The sequence below is a fragment of the Callospermophilus lateralis genome, chromosome 1, assembly GCF_048772815.1.
Source record: "Callospermophilus lateralis isolate mCalLat2 chromosome 1, mCalLat2.hap1, whole genome shotgun sequence".
Lineage (NCBI taxonomy): Eukaryota > Metazoa > Chordata > Mammalia > Rodentia > Sciuridae > Callospermophilus > Callospermophilus lateralis.
The window spans coordinates 61,903,718-61,917,341 of NC_135305.1; the positions used below are offsets into that span (position 1 = coordinate 61,903,718).

Below are 13,624 nucleotides of genomic sequence, written 5' to 3' on the forward strand. Positions count from 1 at the left end.
AGGTTCTTATCAGAACAGGAAGGCTTAAAACAAATAAATTAAAATTATAAGGATTATAGAGAAAGTAGTAACTTTTATTTTTCACAAGCTCTTTATGAATGTTGACACATAAAAAATGAAAAATCACCAAGATAGTATTAGAATCAAGAAAAGGATTTTGAGATTTGCTGTCTTTGAGATCAGGAAACAAAAACCAATAGTTTTCTATACAACTATAAAGAACAATTAGAAAATGGATATTTAACAATAAAATGAAGGGTGGCTAAGAATGCTATACAAATAGTATGAAAAACCTGGATAAATATAAAGTCTTATTGAAAATTTAAACAAATTTTAAATAATTTTCAATGATGCTTTAAAGATGATGAGATGCCATTATACTTTATAAATTCAATGCAATTAAAATCAGAATGTCAATAAAAGAACAAAAATAACACAGGCAATTTGTGTCTTTAGGAGTGAGTGAAAAACAGCAAAGTTGACTATATGACAGGAGAGTCTATAATACCAGAATGAAAAGTAATTTTATAAATGGCTAACCAGATGTCTTGGTCTTAGAGAAATGGCTGGATTTGTTTGTTTTGGGTTTTGTTTTGTTTTGTTTTTCTTTTATTCCTACCTGATGAGAAAAGTTCTGGCCAAAATTTTTGCAGTTTAGGAAATCAGTCTCTAGGTAAGAATAGAGAATAGAGGGGGAAAAAAACTTGATAGTTTTAGTGGAAGCATCATTGAGAATTATTTAAGAAACTGGAAAACATTTGAAATTTAAATGATCCCATTTCTCATAACAAGTTGGTAGGGAGAAGTGATTTATTATGTTTCTCCATCTCCTTATACTTTTCTCTTTCCCAATCTTTTTAAATTTGAAATTTGACCAGGACAATGAGGGAAAAAAGAAGTTAGGTCTCTACAATCAAGTAAAGTCAGACAGATGCAGTTCTCCAGATAATTCAAAACTAAGAAGTATGATCTCATTAAATTACCCAGAACATTGTCTCAGTTCTAGGCTTTTGAATATAGAAAGGATCCCTCTTCCAACTTTTACACACACCTATAGAAGCACACACAACAATTGAGATATTTTCAAAAGGTCTAAGAAAAAAGTAAGATGAATCAATTAAGTTTTTCATCAGTTTTCTTAATGAGAATTTCTACATGATCTATGTGACTATGAAAAGGCCATTACATAAAATTTGGTATATTTTTATTTCAATTTAGATAAGTCTCAATAATTATTTTTCATTGAAAAAGTATTTAAAAGCATTTGTTATTTTAATTCTCTATTTTATATTTAGTCTCACCTTAGGATTTGTTTCATAGTCCAAAAGAGGTTCAATGGTTTTAGAAATGACACCATTACGTGAATCCAAAGCAAAGTAGTCAGTGGCGTTAGTTGAAGAATTTAATATTAGAAACTTAAAGAAAAAACACAAACATGGTAAATACATTATTGAAAAAGCGTGAATTTTGAGCTGACAGTTTTGATGCAGATATTTGGCCAGACCTATATAAAAATTAGGTTTGTAAAAACAGTGCCCATAAATTAAATCTGAACCTACTCTCAGTTCCAGACTTCAAAAACAATTTGAACATTCTTTTCGCATTTTAACTGTACTTTTTCCATTGGTTCATGTGCTTAAGTACTAGAGCATTTTTGTAAATATCTGTTACTGTTTTCATAATTACTTTCTAGTTTCACATATGCAGCTTTTTCCAATTAAAAAAAAAAAAGTCACTCCCTCTTGTATACTCAGAAAGTGTATCTAAAGGAGGTACATGCACTGAAATACTTGGAAGAAACCATTTGATGTCATCTCTGTATTGATTTTCTGTATGGAAAAAAATAAAATATTGCTTTGGAGACAAAGATTTTATGGGCATAAGCCTGTTCCTGTACATTGATGTCACTCATGCCTATAACTGGGCCCAGGTTCAAGATGAATACTAAAGATTTTGAAAAGAATTTCAGAGAGAAACGAAATTACAAAAAAATTTACATCCAGATTGTGGCTTAAAGAAAAAGAATAAAACTTGGAGATGTGATATCCAATGTCATTTCTAAAAAGTCACAATGGCCATTTTGACGGGCATAACGGCTTACATTTTATTGTCTGTAAGTGAACAACTAAAGTTGGCTTATTTTAGAATAAATTCCACTAAATATTCTTGTGGAATTTTTTTTGTTTCTCCCCTTACTATTATGGTTTTGAAATGTTAAAAATTATCATCTTCCAAGTCTTTGTTTCTCTTTCCTAATGACTTTTGCAATAAAATCCAAATGTTATAAATTTTACTTATGGAATATACATGTAAACACATAATTACAATTTATATTTATGGAAACACCAATTCTACACATAGCCTAAACCCCCACATAAACCCACATATTTTAAACGCATAAGACCCCTATCTTCTGTCTTTTTCCCTCCTGAGACACACACTCACGCAATGGAGGATCTGAACCTGTAAACAAGGAATTTCATTTTTTTCCTGTGTTGTCTTCTATCCTCCATCTAAATTCACATGAACAAAACATGTAATCGAGTATGCTAACCAATGCCTCATTAAAATCAGGTCACCATAAAAATTATATATAGGCTTAATTCTCCAGAGATCTGCTCCTCTAAACTTTAGTTTCAACTGAATTCTCAAGTCATGTTTATAAGCCAGTATTTTTGCAACAATTATGAACAAATAGGAAACAATGTAAGTCTCTTCTATGGAGAATTAGAGTTGCTAAATTTAAGGAAGAATGTTCTAATGTATTAATAAGATTTATAATGTATAATCAAGAATCCAGTTGTTTTCTTAAAAAAATATAATTACATTTAGATCATATTGCACCATTAGAAATTTCTGAGAAAATGCAGTTATGAATAAATTATCTTAAATTTTTTCTTTACCTCCTCTTAAGCTGTAACCATGTTGTCATCTATTACTTATGAATTTTCTATTCTTTAGGAATTATTGCTGAAACCAGAAATAAGGGGGAGATCTAAAATGTCCATTATTCAAATTACATGTATAAGAAGAAAATATGCCTGATTGGAGTGAATAAAAGAAAATAACAATGAAACGACATGATTGAAATGAATTAAAAAAAACAATGAAAGGACATTTCATTAGTGTGTAAATCTGTCACTAGGTGACTACTTTAGTTAAAAACCTGATGAAATAACTTTTTGCTGATTAAAAATTAGACACTTTTAAATCAAATTTTTTAAAAAATTAATAACTGACAGTTAAAAACTTACTTCAACTTCTTGTCCTATATCTGGGTCCCTTGAAAGAATCATATATATAAAAGCAGATGCAGGAATATTTTCAGGAACAGACACTGAAACACCTATAAAATTACCAAAATCATGAACAAAATTTTAAATTCAAACATTTTTTTGCCTCATATGGGTGTGATAACTCTTCATACTGTAAAACTTTCAACTTCAGGTTTTTGTTTGTTTGTTTTTGTTTTTTAGACAGAGTCTTTTTATGTTGTTCAGGCTGAGCTTGAACCCCTGGGCTCAACTGATGCTCCTGTCTCAACCTCCTGAGTGCTGACACTATAGGTTTATGCACCCATGTCTGGCTTTCAAGCAGTTTTCTTAATACATTTTCGGAAAACTAAAAATATTTATTCACATGAACATCTGTATTTTTTTAAATCAACATAGTTCCAATTCATATTTCTAAATTTAAATTTAGGGCTAGTGTGTGGAATGGGATATAATTGCTCAGTGCTTGCACAACCTCGATAGTCTCTAAGATATTTTATCTGGGATTCTTATATGTTAGAAAGTTGAAGTTTTCATTCTGTTCCACAATAATGTTCACAATGTGGAGCCAGGTAGCAAAGTCAGAAGAAATGAGCTTGAATTCCTGCTTCATCAGTATTCTCATCTGGACAATGCAGATAAAGTACATTTCCAAATTCAAAGTAGTTTTGAGGACTAAATAAAATACCATACATAAATATCTCACAACTGCTACTCTCATTTCCCCAAACATTTCTTATTTTACGTCCAATGTTACCATGTGATTCTCTCACCCCAAAATCAAATAACACAGATGTATGCACATTTAAATCATTGATAGTTTCTTCATCTAGGATTCTCAAAATGTCTCAATCTTGGATATAAATTAGGTGATTCTGCAAAAGCCTCATATTATTTGACTATTTCTAAAAATGTTAAGGAATAATTTTTGTATGAATGGAACTAGCTCTTTTTGAACTTTTGTTTCAAATTGAACATGTAAAAACAGATTCTCTAACTTAATGGTTTGCTCTGTGTTAATTATAGAGAGATAACAAACCACAGTGAGGTGAACATGTGTGTCAAACCAACAACTTGAAAATCAGATCAACACCTTTTCAGAGAGGCACTTAGTTACCCTGTGTTTCATATAAAGTAATTTTCCCCCACTATCCATCCATCCCAAGGACACAGCCCACATAATGGAAAAGAGGGCATCATGATCTTGATAGTGCTTGAGCAGTTTGTGTTGGTTCAGCCAAGTCTGGTAGAAACCAGGTCAAAATGACCTTCATGAGATCCATGTGTATCTTTTTAAAGCTTACTATAATTTGGGGAGACTGAATGGAAATTGCAGAGAACATCCCATTGTTTCAAAGTGATCCAAAAGATACTATCTTCACAAACATCAAACAGGAAAGCTGGCTCATTGCCAGAGCTCACCTAGGGGATTTCTCTTTCAGCCTGAGAACAATCCCTTTGACATAAATTCCTATTTCAGAGATATTTATTAATATCCATAGCAGAAAGTATGTTTTTGCTCAAAGCAAGAAGTATGTGTGTGTGTGTGTGTGTGTGTGTGTGTGTGTGTGTGTTAGAAATTTTGAATTTTCAAAAGGTGATGCTTCTGTGGACAGAGAAGAGGGAATACTGTGGAAGTCGCTACACAGCTGCAATAGACAGGCACTGGTGGTGGGGGGGAAGGGAGACTGTTTTAATGAAGTTTGCCTTGTTCCTCTTGACTTCAACTTTCAGTTTCTCCTAATAGAAATAGGGAGAGGAAGACAAGCACTCAAACAGAAAAGGTAAAAGGAGACAAATAACAAAGTGGGTAAGTTTAATATGACAAATAACAAAGTGGCTAAGTTTAGGAAAAAACAAAAGAGAAAAGAAGAGAGAACAAGCAGAACAGATATAATTATTGAGATCCAGTTGACCCAACTAAAATTAAATCAAGCCAATCTGTTTCAGAGCTCCATTTATGTGCATTGTCTAAATACAGTCAAATGTTTAAAAGAGTTTATTTTTAGAAAGCCTTCATGAAAAAGAAACCAACACACATAATGGTGAGGTTAATGAACAGTATATAAGGCTCTGAATTATGTAGCACAAAGTTATAAGAACATATTTCATTATTTTATATATAAAGGTATACAGATTCCAGTAATTCTCTTTCGGGGGAGTAAGGCTATCAGATGTAATAACACTATTATATTCTTAATACACTGAAATTTTATAATTAAAGCTAGAGTTTTTTAATATGAGACATTAAAAATTAACAGTAGAGCCAGGCACTGTGTGACTTGGTAGGCTGAATCAGGATGATTGCAAGTTAGAGGCCAATCTTGGCAACTTAGCAAGAATCTGTCTCAAAATAAAAAGCGAAAAGAGCTTGGGATATAGCTAAGTGGTAAAGTGCCTCTGGGTTCAATCCCGAGCACCCAAAACAAACAGACAGAAACCAAAAAAAAAAAAAAAAGTCAGGCATGTTCAGACTAATTTACTGTACGCATACAAAAAAGAAATGATTAAATAAAATAGCATATGTTTATAATTATTGGGGGGACAATGTACAATAACATCATTGTACACAAAATTAAGCAAACTAAAGTGTATATCATTGTCATCTCATGCCTATTATTTTTTAAAAGGTAATTTTTAAAGACTAGGTAGTAATTCATTAAAATATATACAAACTTTTGGTCAATTTCCTATAGTTAAACATTTTGGTTATTTCAAAGTTATGCTTATTACAAGTTTTGCAATACATCTTGACCATGTTTTAATATTTTGGCAAAGATAAACTCTAAGAAACAAATTCTGGGAGAAAGATTGTAATCAGTTTTTAAAACAAATATTTACTACCATAATATTCTGTGTGGTTATTAAAAAATCCGAACTTAAAATTGCTAATTTTTCAATGTCTATATAACATTACCTTTTTTTCCTGTTATATTTATGTCTTGAACAATATAGTAGGTGAAAAATATATTTTGTTATTTATATTTTCTGGTATTTGGCATCTTTTAAAGCCACACATTAATTTGTATGTGACAGATAAACTTAGAATAATTTTGTCATTTCTCCTATCCTCTATCTACCACACAAAGAAAAAAATAGCAATTTGAATATAGTGTTTTCTTTTCCAAATCATGTTATATCTTGTATTCAGGATTTAAATTATTTTTAATAAAACTAAGTAAATTTGAACTACAATTCTAGGTTTTATTTTTAAATTTTACTGCTGTATCATTTAATATATTTTTTAAAATAAAATTAACCTGTAATATACCTGCTCCTGTTGAAAAACTTGAGTCACAGGAAATAGGATCATCTATGTTCTCCACAAAAACTGTAAACATGTAAGTGTTGGTATTATTTCCGTTATCTCTGGCCTCAATTTCCAAAGGGTAGGTTTTGGAGTTATTTGGGTTGTCAAGATTCAAAGGCTGGAGAAGAGTGATTATACCTTTAACTAATGAAAGAAATAAAGTAAAGAATTAACAAATCAGTAAGCTTATGTTAGTTTATTTATATTGACAATTTTTAAATTTATTTAATGATATATTTTTCTGTGAATGAGAAAAACAATTGTTAGCAATTATACATTCATTGGAAATATTTCTTTATTTTATAGTTTGCTTCTGCTTTACTGTATGCTTATATTTTAAAATAATCATATTTAAAAATTGTTTTGTCAAATTTTCCTCCAAGTTTGTAAATTGTCATTTATTTGTTTACAACTAGTAAAAAAAAAAAGCAAACACAGACCATTGTATTTCATTTTAATTACAATAATAAATTGTTGCTAATGCTTTTGAACCTTAAAAATTAGTAAAAACATTTCAAAATCCTAATCATTCATTGCTTTTGCCTTTCAAATTAATCTCATTGCATAAAAAATGAAAAATGAGTTTAAAGATCAAACTAAAGAAAGTTTGCAAAGCATAAGAGACTATCCCTGCTGCCACCACCTACCTACCTTCCTTCCCAGAATTCCGTCTTTTTGCTCTGGAATCATCTGGCTTAATCCTGAGTGTCTTCCTAACTCTCAAAGGCTTTAGTCTTGTCGAAATTGTCCTTAACTAGTTTCTTCTCCCAATGACATTTGCATCTTTTAAAAAATATTTTTTTTAGTTGTACGTAGACACAATACCTTTATTTTATTTATTTATTTTATGTGGTGCTGAGAATTGAACTCAGTGCCTCACATGTGCTAGGAGAGCACTCTACCCCTGAGCCACAACCCCAGCCTGACATTTGCATTTTAAAGACAGATGCATAAATTGGTAATAACTCTAAGAACTTAAATTAATGATCTCAAATGTTGGTTGATCAGTATGATGATTCTGAAATATGTCAACTCTTCTAAGCCAAATTTTATTTTTCACAATTCTAATTATTGTGTGTGTTTTGGCTCATGTGGGTCATAAGGGAGCTTCTTGGCCAATGTGAAGGATGAGGATAGCAGCAGCCCTTTTGTTCCTTACATATGTTTTGGCTGGTCCCCTTCATCACTGTTGGTGTAAACTAGCTAGCTGAGCCTGCAACTACCTGACCTGCTGTAGTTCTTCCAATTTCTCTGACTTGCTGAACAGGTATGTGTGCTCAGCCCTATGATGAAATGCCCCAGCTTTCATGAGCTACCAACAACACCCAGGTCAGAGACAATAAGAACCAATGTGGATCTCAGTCCATACTTGTGGGGTCTATCAGATGCTTCTATGTTCTAGTCTACCCTTAACTTACCACACTTTATACCTGTCTTCTCTTCCTGATTTCTTGCCTTGTGAACTTCAAGTTCTAGCATTATGTTAGAACAGCCTTTCAGAGAGTATTAAAGAAGCTCCCTCAATGTACCCCTGGTGCTTCTGATTGTCTGCTTGAACCCACTATATAGAGATATATAGTGAATGTTTTACTAATAAAATAAGTTATCTCAACAGCCTATAAGAAAATTTCAGAAACGGAATCTTCTCCACATAGAAATCTATCCATAACCAAATATGCTAATCAAATTATCCATGAAAAGTCCCAATCTCTACAAAAAAAAAATTGGGAGATAATAATTATGACTTATGTGTCATATAGTTTGCAAGGATTTCACAGATGCCTTTTTTGTTAATTATCTCTGAAAAATGATGGCGACTGGGCTGGGGATGTGGCTCAAGCGGTAGCGCGCTCGCCTGGCATGTGCGGGTGCTGGGTTTGATCCTCAGCACCACATACAAATAAAAAAAAGATGTTGTGTCCACCAAAAACTGAAAAATGGATATTGAAAAATTCTCTCTCTCGCTTTAAAAAAATGATGGCCACTTATAAAAAATTAGTTTATATCACCCATTATTTCATAAAAATGCCATTTTAACCAGTAGGAAAATAGCAATTATAAATGCCACGTTTTTGGTATGTGTGTTTCTCCACATTTAATTTTGAAAGGGTAGTTGAACCAGGCCAAGTTCTAAAAATGTATAGAGATATATAGTGAATGTTTAACCAAAGTAGGCTCCAAGAAATGTATCTAAAACTCACGAGGGTCCAAACCAAACATTTCCTGCTGAGTTTTAAAGGAATAAGTGATGCTGTTATCTTCATCTCGATCAGTTGCTTTTACTCTTGCTATAATTTCTCCTACAGGTTTCTTTTCAGTCACATTAATAGAATCCAGAGGAAATGGCCTTAAAGAAAGTTAAAGACAGAGTTGAAAAAAACAGTTGGAGATTTACAAATTTACAAATTCTTACACACATAAATGCAAGTTGTGTCAAACTTTGAAGAAAGTTTTAGATTTGTGATAATACTACTTCCTCTTGTCAAGAATTGAAGTGTCACGGAGCTGGCGGAGCTATCCAAATGTGGAGAAAATTCATTTGTGGCACAAAGTTACTTAGTTTCTGCAAAAGCATTAATTTTCAATAATATAGTCTCTGGTCCCTTGCCAGGCATCAAAGATACCATGACATAAAAGAGATGAAAAATGAAAAGCAGAATGGAATTATATAGTTCTGTTATTCCAGATATCCAACATATGGAATAGTTGCCAATTGAACGTAAGGTAATAAATATGGCCATTTTCATCTTATTATCTGGTATGATGAAATGGTAGCCAAAATTGCAACTTATTAGAGCAACCATGGAGATGATTTTGGGAACTTTATTTTTTTAAAAAAAACTTCTAATTTCTAAATATATATATATATATATATATATATATATATATATATATATTAGTTGTTGATAGACTTTATCATCTTTAATTAATGTGGTGCTGAGAATTGAACCCAGTGCCTCATGAATGCTAGGTAAGCACACTACCACTGAACCACAACTTCAGCCCTGATTTTGGGAACTTTATTACACACCTTTTTGAGTCATACTTAAAGTCCCTGATCATTCTAGGACATTTTTGAAACTTACATCTTTTTCTCATTCTGCCTTCATTCAAGGCATCAAATACTTATTGATAATCTACCATATGTTATGCTAGTTTATGCACAGATGACTAAGCCTTGTCTCCTAACATTCAAAAATCTCACTGCTAATAGGCAATACAGTTGTAAAGACCTATTATGCTATGTAATTGTTGAGATGCTAAGTTTGCTGAAAGTTTACAGAAAAGGGAAGACTGATTCTGGGGACTGGAGAGATTTTTCAAGGAAGTCTTCAAAGGAATGTAGTGTCTAAGTAAAGTGAAGTGAGTGAGTGATGCTACGTACTTCATCACCAAATCCAATGTGGTTCTTCCTTTATACCTCAGCATAATGTGACTCCTCATATTGACATTCTGAACCACTTTCAATAATTTCCTTTTCTATTTCATTAACTGTTATTTAATGTATTATGTCTCTAAAGAGATGAAAAAATGTGTTCAGGGATGACAACTTGGTAATCTTGGTATTGCTTTTATCTAGCATTAAATTCTAGTTATTTAGTAAAAGTAATTATAAATATGCTTACTCAAATTGAGGCTTCTCATCATTTATGTCTATAATCTTGATAATTAGTGTCCCTTGGCAGAACAGACCTGTTTTATCTGTTGCTCTCAGGGCAAGCTGGAAAACCTGGAAAAGAGTTTTTAGAAATTTTGTAATATACTATTTGGTAATTGGAAATACACATGTATTTTTACAGTGTGTCTCCTGTTAGGTTGACCTTTTTCTCTCCAATTAGATATAGCTTTTTATTTTTCTTCCAGGTAGTTAAAATAAATACAAGGGCTTTCTTACTTAGGTTAGTAGTAAATTTCAAAATAGCTTCAATTTATATGGCATTAAATTTACTCAGAGGTCTGTATAGTTTGACTATATGTCTAAATATAGAAGCAACTAAACCAAAACTATGAACAAGTTTTAGATTCAATAATAAACCCCAAATCTAATGCATTTGATGGTAAACCCTAGACAGGACAAGGAGCTACTCTGGGTTCCAGGACTTGCTATAACTTCTGAAGAGTTGAGAAGCTTAACAGATCTCAAATACATTTCATGTCAGCCTATCATACATCTCAGTCCTTAGATATTTATTCTGATCATCAGCTGTCCCTTTGAAAACAAAAACAGTACACCACTGAGGCATTAAGAGTTCCACTATGAGCCTTTCCTGAGCAAACATTAAATAAGCACCCACAATGTCTGAGTCTCTATTGGGTAAACCCTCCAGTGATTGTACCAAACTTCAGTTTCTTGGATGGGTAATTCAGATCTCATTAGGGTACATAGTCGAAAGTTGAAGAAGGATTAAATAGAAAATTGATTGAAGTAAAGGCAGCAGTGGAAGTGAGGCAGGGGAGGGTTAGAAGTATACATCTGAAAAATACATAAATACATAGCTCTTAGGCATAACCTCCATTTCCTTTCCACCTCGTTCTAATCTCATATTGCATTCCTAGTACTCAAATTATTTAAAAGCTATGTAACATTGGCCTCTCCGTTATACTCCAACATTCAACAAAACCAAATTATCTTTAAATACAGTTCTTCTGCTTTCTTCCATTTATGTCTTTCAGACAAAAATGTTGAGATCATCTTTAAATATTATCACTTCCTTCTCCCAAAAAACTAATCAGCAATTCATTCTCTATGTTTACTGTAATGTTTTGCATCTTGCCTTTTGTCCCTTTTTCTTCTGTCACCTTATTGAATCATTACATATGGAGGCATTTCTGAGAACAGAAATGTTTTTACAATAATAATAACACTGGTGATGATGATAATAACATCCTCTATTTCTCAATTTTCACACATAATTTTAATGTGGAGAGACTATCTCAATAGCCATTTAGCTGGTTTCTTTCCAATCAGCTGTTCCTACTTACATATCCTTTTTCACTCAAAAGCAAAAAAAATCATCCTCAAAATGCTTTCCTTACATTATGTTTCTCATAGAACTACCAGAAATATTCTTTTCCACCATGTTAGTCTCAAGTTCATCATAAGGCTTATACTTGATCCTACCTTGGCTAATATTCTAAATGAGGCAGGGTATGAATAGTCAGTTTCAATATGAAAACTTGACCATTTTAAGTTTCATCCATTTCCTTTGATATGCAGAAGGATTTAAATTTTAATCTAAAAGGTCAAGAAACAATCAGTATGTTTTGCTAACAATAAGGTTCAGATCTAGATTTTTAGCTGTAAAAATACAAGTGAATCTCAGAAAACACTACCCTTCTTTAAAATAAAAGTGTTCTTAGTTTTTCATGAAGAATTCAAAATTATTTCTAAAAATCCCTTTCACTCTGTATAGAAAAATTAATAAATATATTAATTACATGATATCCAGCTTCAAAGTCCAGGGGGTCTCCACCTTTCAAGCTAACAACACCACTTACAGGATCCATTCCAAAAGAATTTGCTCCTTCCTTTGGTCCAGATAACTGTGTCTCAATGGTGTACTAGAAAAATAAAACATACCAAGGAAATAGAAGATTATAGCATACAATAATATAGCAAATATAATTAATTTCAATTTTTCTTCATGATCTAGTTAGTATCAGAATCACTGATAAGTTGTAATTCACAGTACTTGAAAAATAATTCAGTTGTTTAGCCTATAAGCACAATGGAAACATCTGCTACTTTTTAATAGAGCTGCACAACACTCTACATTTTTCTAAGAAAATTTTAAGAATATACATAATTCTGATTTTTCAAATTAATGTACCTTTGATTGAATAACACATAATTAAACTCATCACTTTAAATTTTACAAAACAAAACAAGAATTATGAGTATAAATGAATTTCAAGTATTCATACACTTGAATATACAATTTGTGATATATTTTATGTTCTTCATTTTACTTTGAATTTATTTGACACCACCTTTGAGGTGAGGGAGAGGCAGATAAATCTTTCCTTAATTTTGACTTAATTTAACATAGTAAATTTTAGCTACAAATGAGATAAAAATTCAATAAGAAGAAGCTCAATTACTTCTGTGTATTTCTTTTCAATTTAATTTGCATTCTATCCTTAACAATGTAATTATTTTTCAAAACGCTAAATTTTAAAACAATCACCTTCTGGTACTTCTCATGTTTCTGCAAATGACAGAGCTAGAAATAACTATTTTCAACTGAACTATAAGTTATTTTTTTAATCTTTTGAAAATATATCATCTAATGGAAAGGATCTCATGTTTCTTAACAATTTCATACCAGCTAGTCTACAACAAAATAATTTTTTGGAGTATTCCACAGGGATTTTGAATACTTTGACTGACAGCAAATACATTACTGAAGGTTAGGGAAAGAGGGAAAAAAATCTCTTACAATTGTGGACTCCAAGGGCAGGAGAGATTAAGTGACTTCCCCAGGATCTTATCACTAATAGTGGTAAATCCATAACAGCCCAGGCAGCCAGCTGACAGTCCCACTGCCATTTGGTACTTCATTACTTCATACTGTGAGTTACTAAATTAGAAGTAGTAAACTACTTCAATACGTGTTCAAAAAGAACAGCTGCAGAGCCAGCGTGCTGACTTTTGCAGTTCAGTGCACAACTAAACTCTCCAGATAGAACTTTATGGATTATAAGTTCTTTTTATTTTGCCAACTCTTTAAGAGACATTACAAACATAAATCATTTATGAAAAAAGCAAGTTTCTTTGGGTTAAATACTTAGTAATTAGGATACTGAAACATGTATGTATGTGTCTATACATATAAATATTAATTTATATTTCACATGTGTTATTGACATAGAAAAATAAAACCATTCTGATTGGCTTTCAAAAAGCAAAGCCCTAGTTTTCTCTCACCATGGATGTTTTCCTCTTAGCCCACACCTCCAGGATAAGTTACTTTATCATTTTCATATAAATTTCAAGAAACTAAAAATACCATTTTCAACATTAACACAAATATTAACACTA

General features: G+C 31.8%; 1 protein-coding gene across 1 annotated transcript in view; it reads right to left on the minus strand.

The window, feature by feature from the left end:
* LOC143397552 (cadherin-related family member 4-like) overlaps positions 1-13,624 on the minus strand; it is a 156,342-nt gene that overhangs the window by 124,521 nt on the left and 18,197 nt on the right. The window contains exons 5-9 of the mRNA XM_076853690.2: positions 12,022-12,144; positions 10,209-10,312; positions 8,784-8,929; positions 6,544-6,726; positions 3,255-3,346 (exon numbers count right to left, since the gene is read on the minus strand). Coding sequence (XP_076709805.2) covers positions 3,255-3,346; positions 6,544-6,726; positions 8,784-8,929; positions 10,209-10,312; positions 12,022-12,144 — 648 coding nt within the window. The remainder of the gene's footprint in view (positions 1-3,254; positions 3,347-6,543; positions 6,727-8,783; positions 8,930-10,208; positions 10,313-12,021; positions 12,145-13,624) is intronic.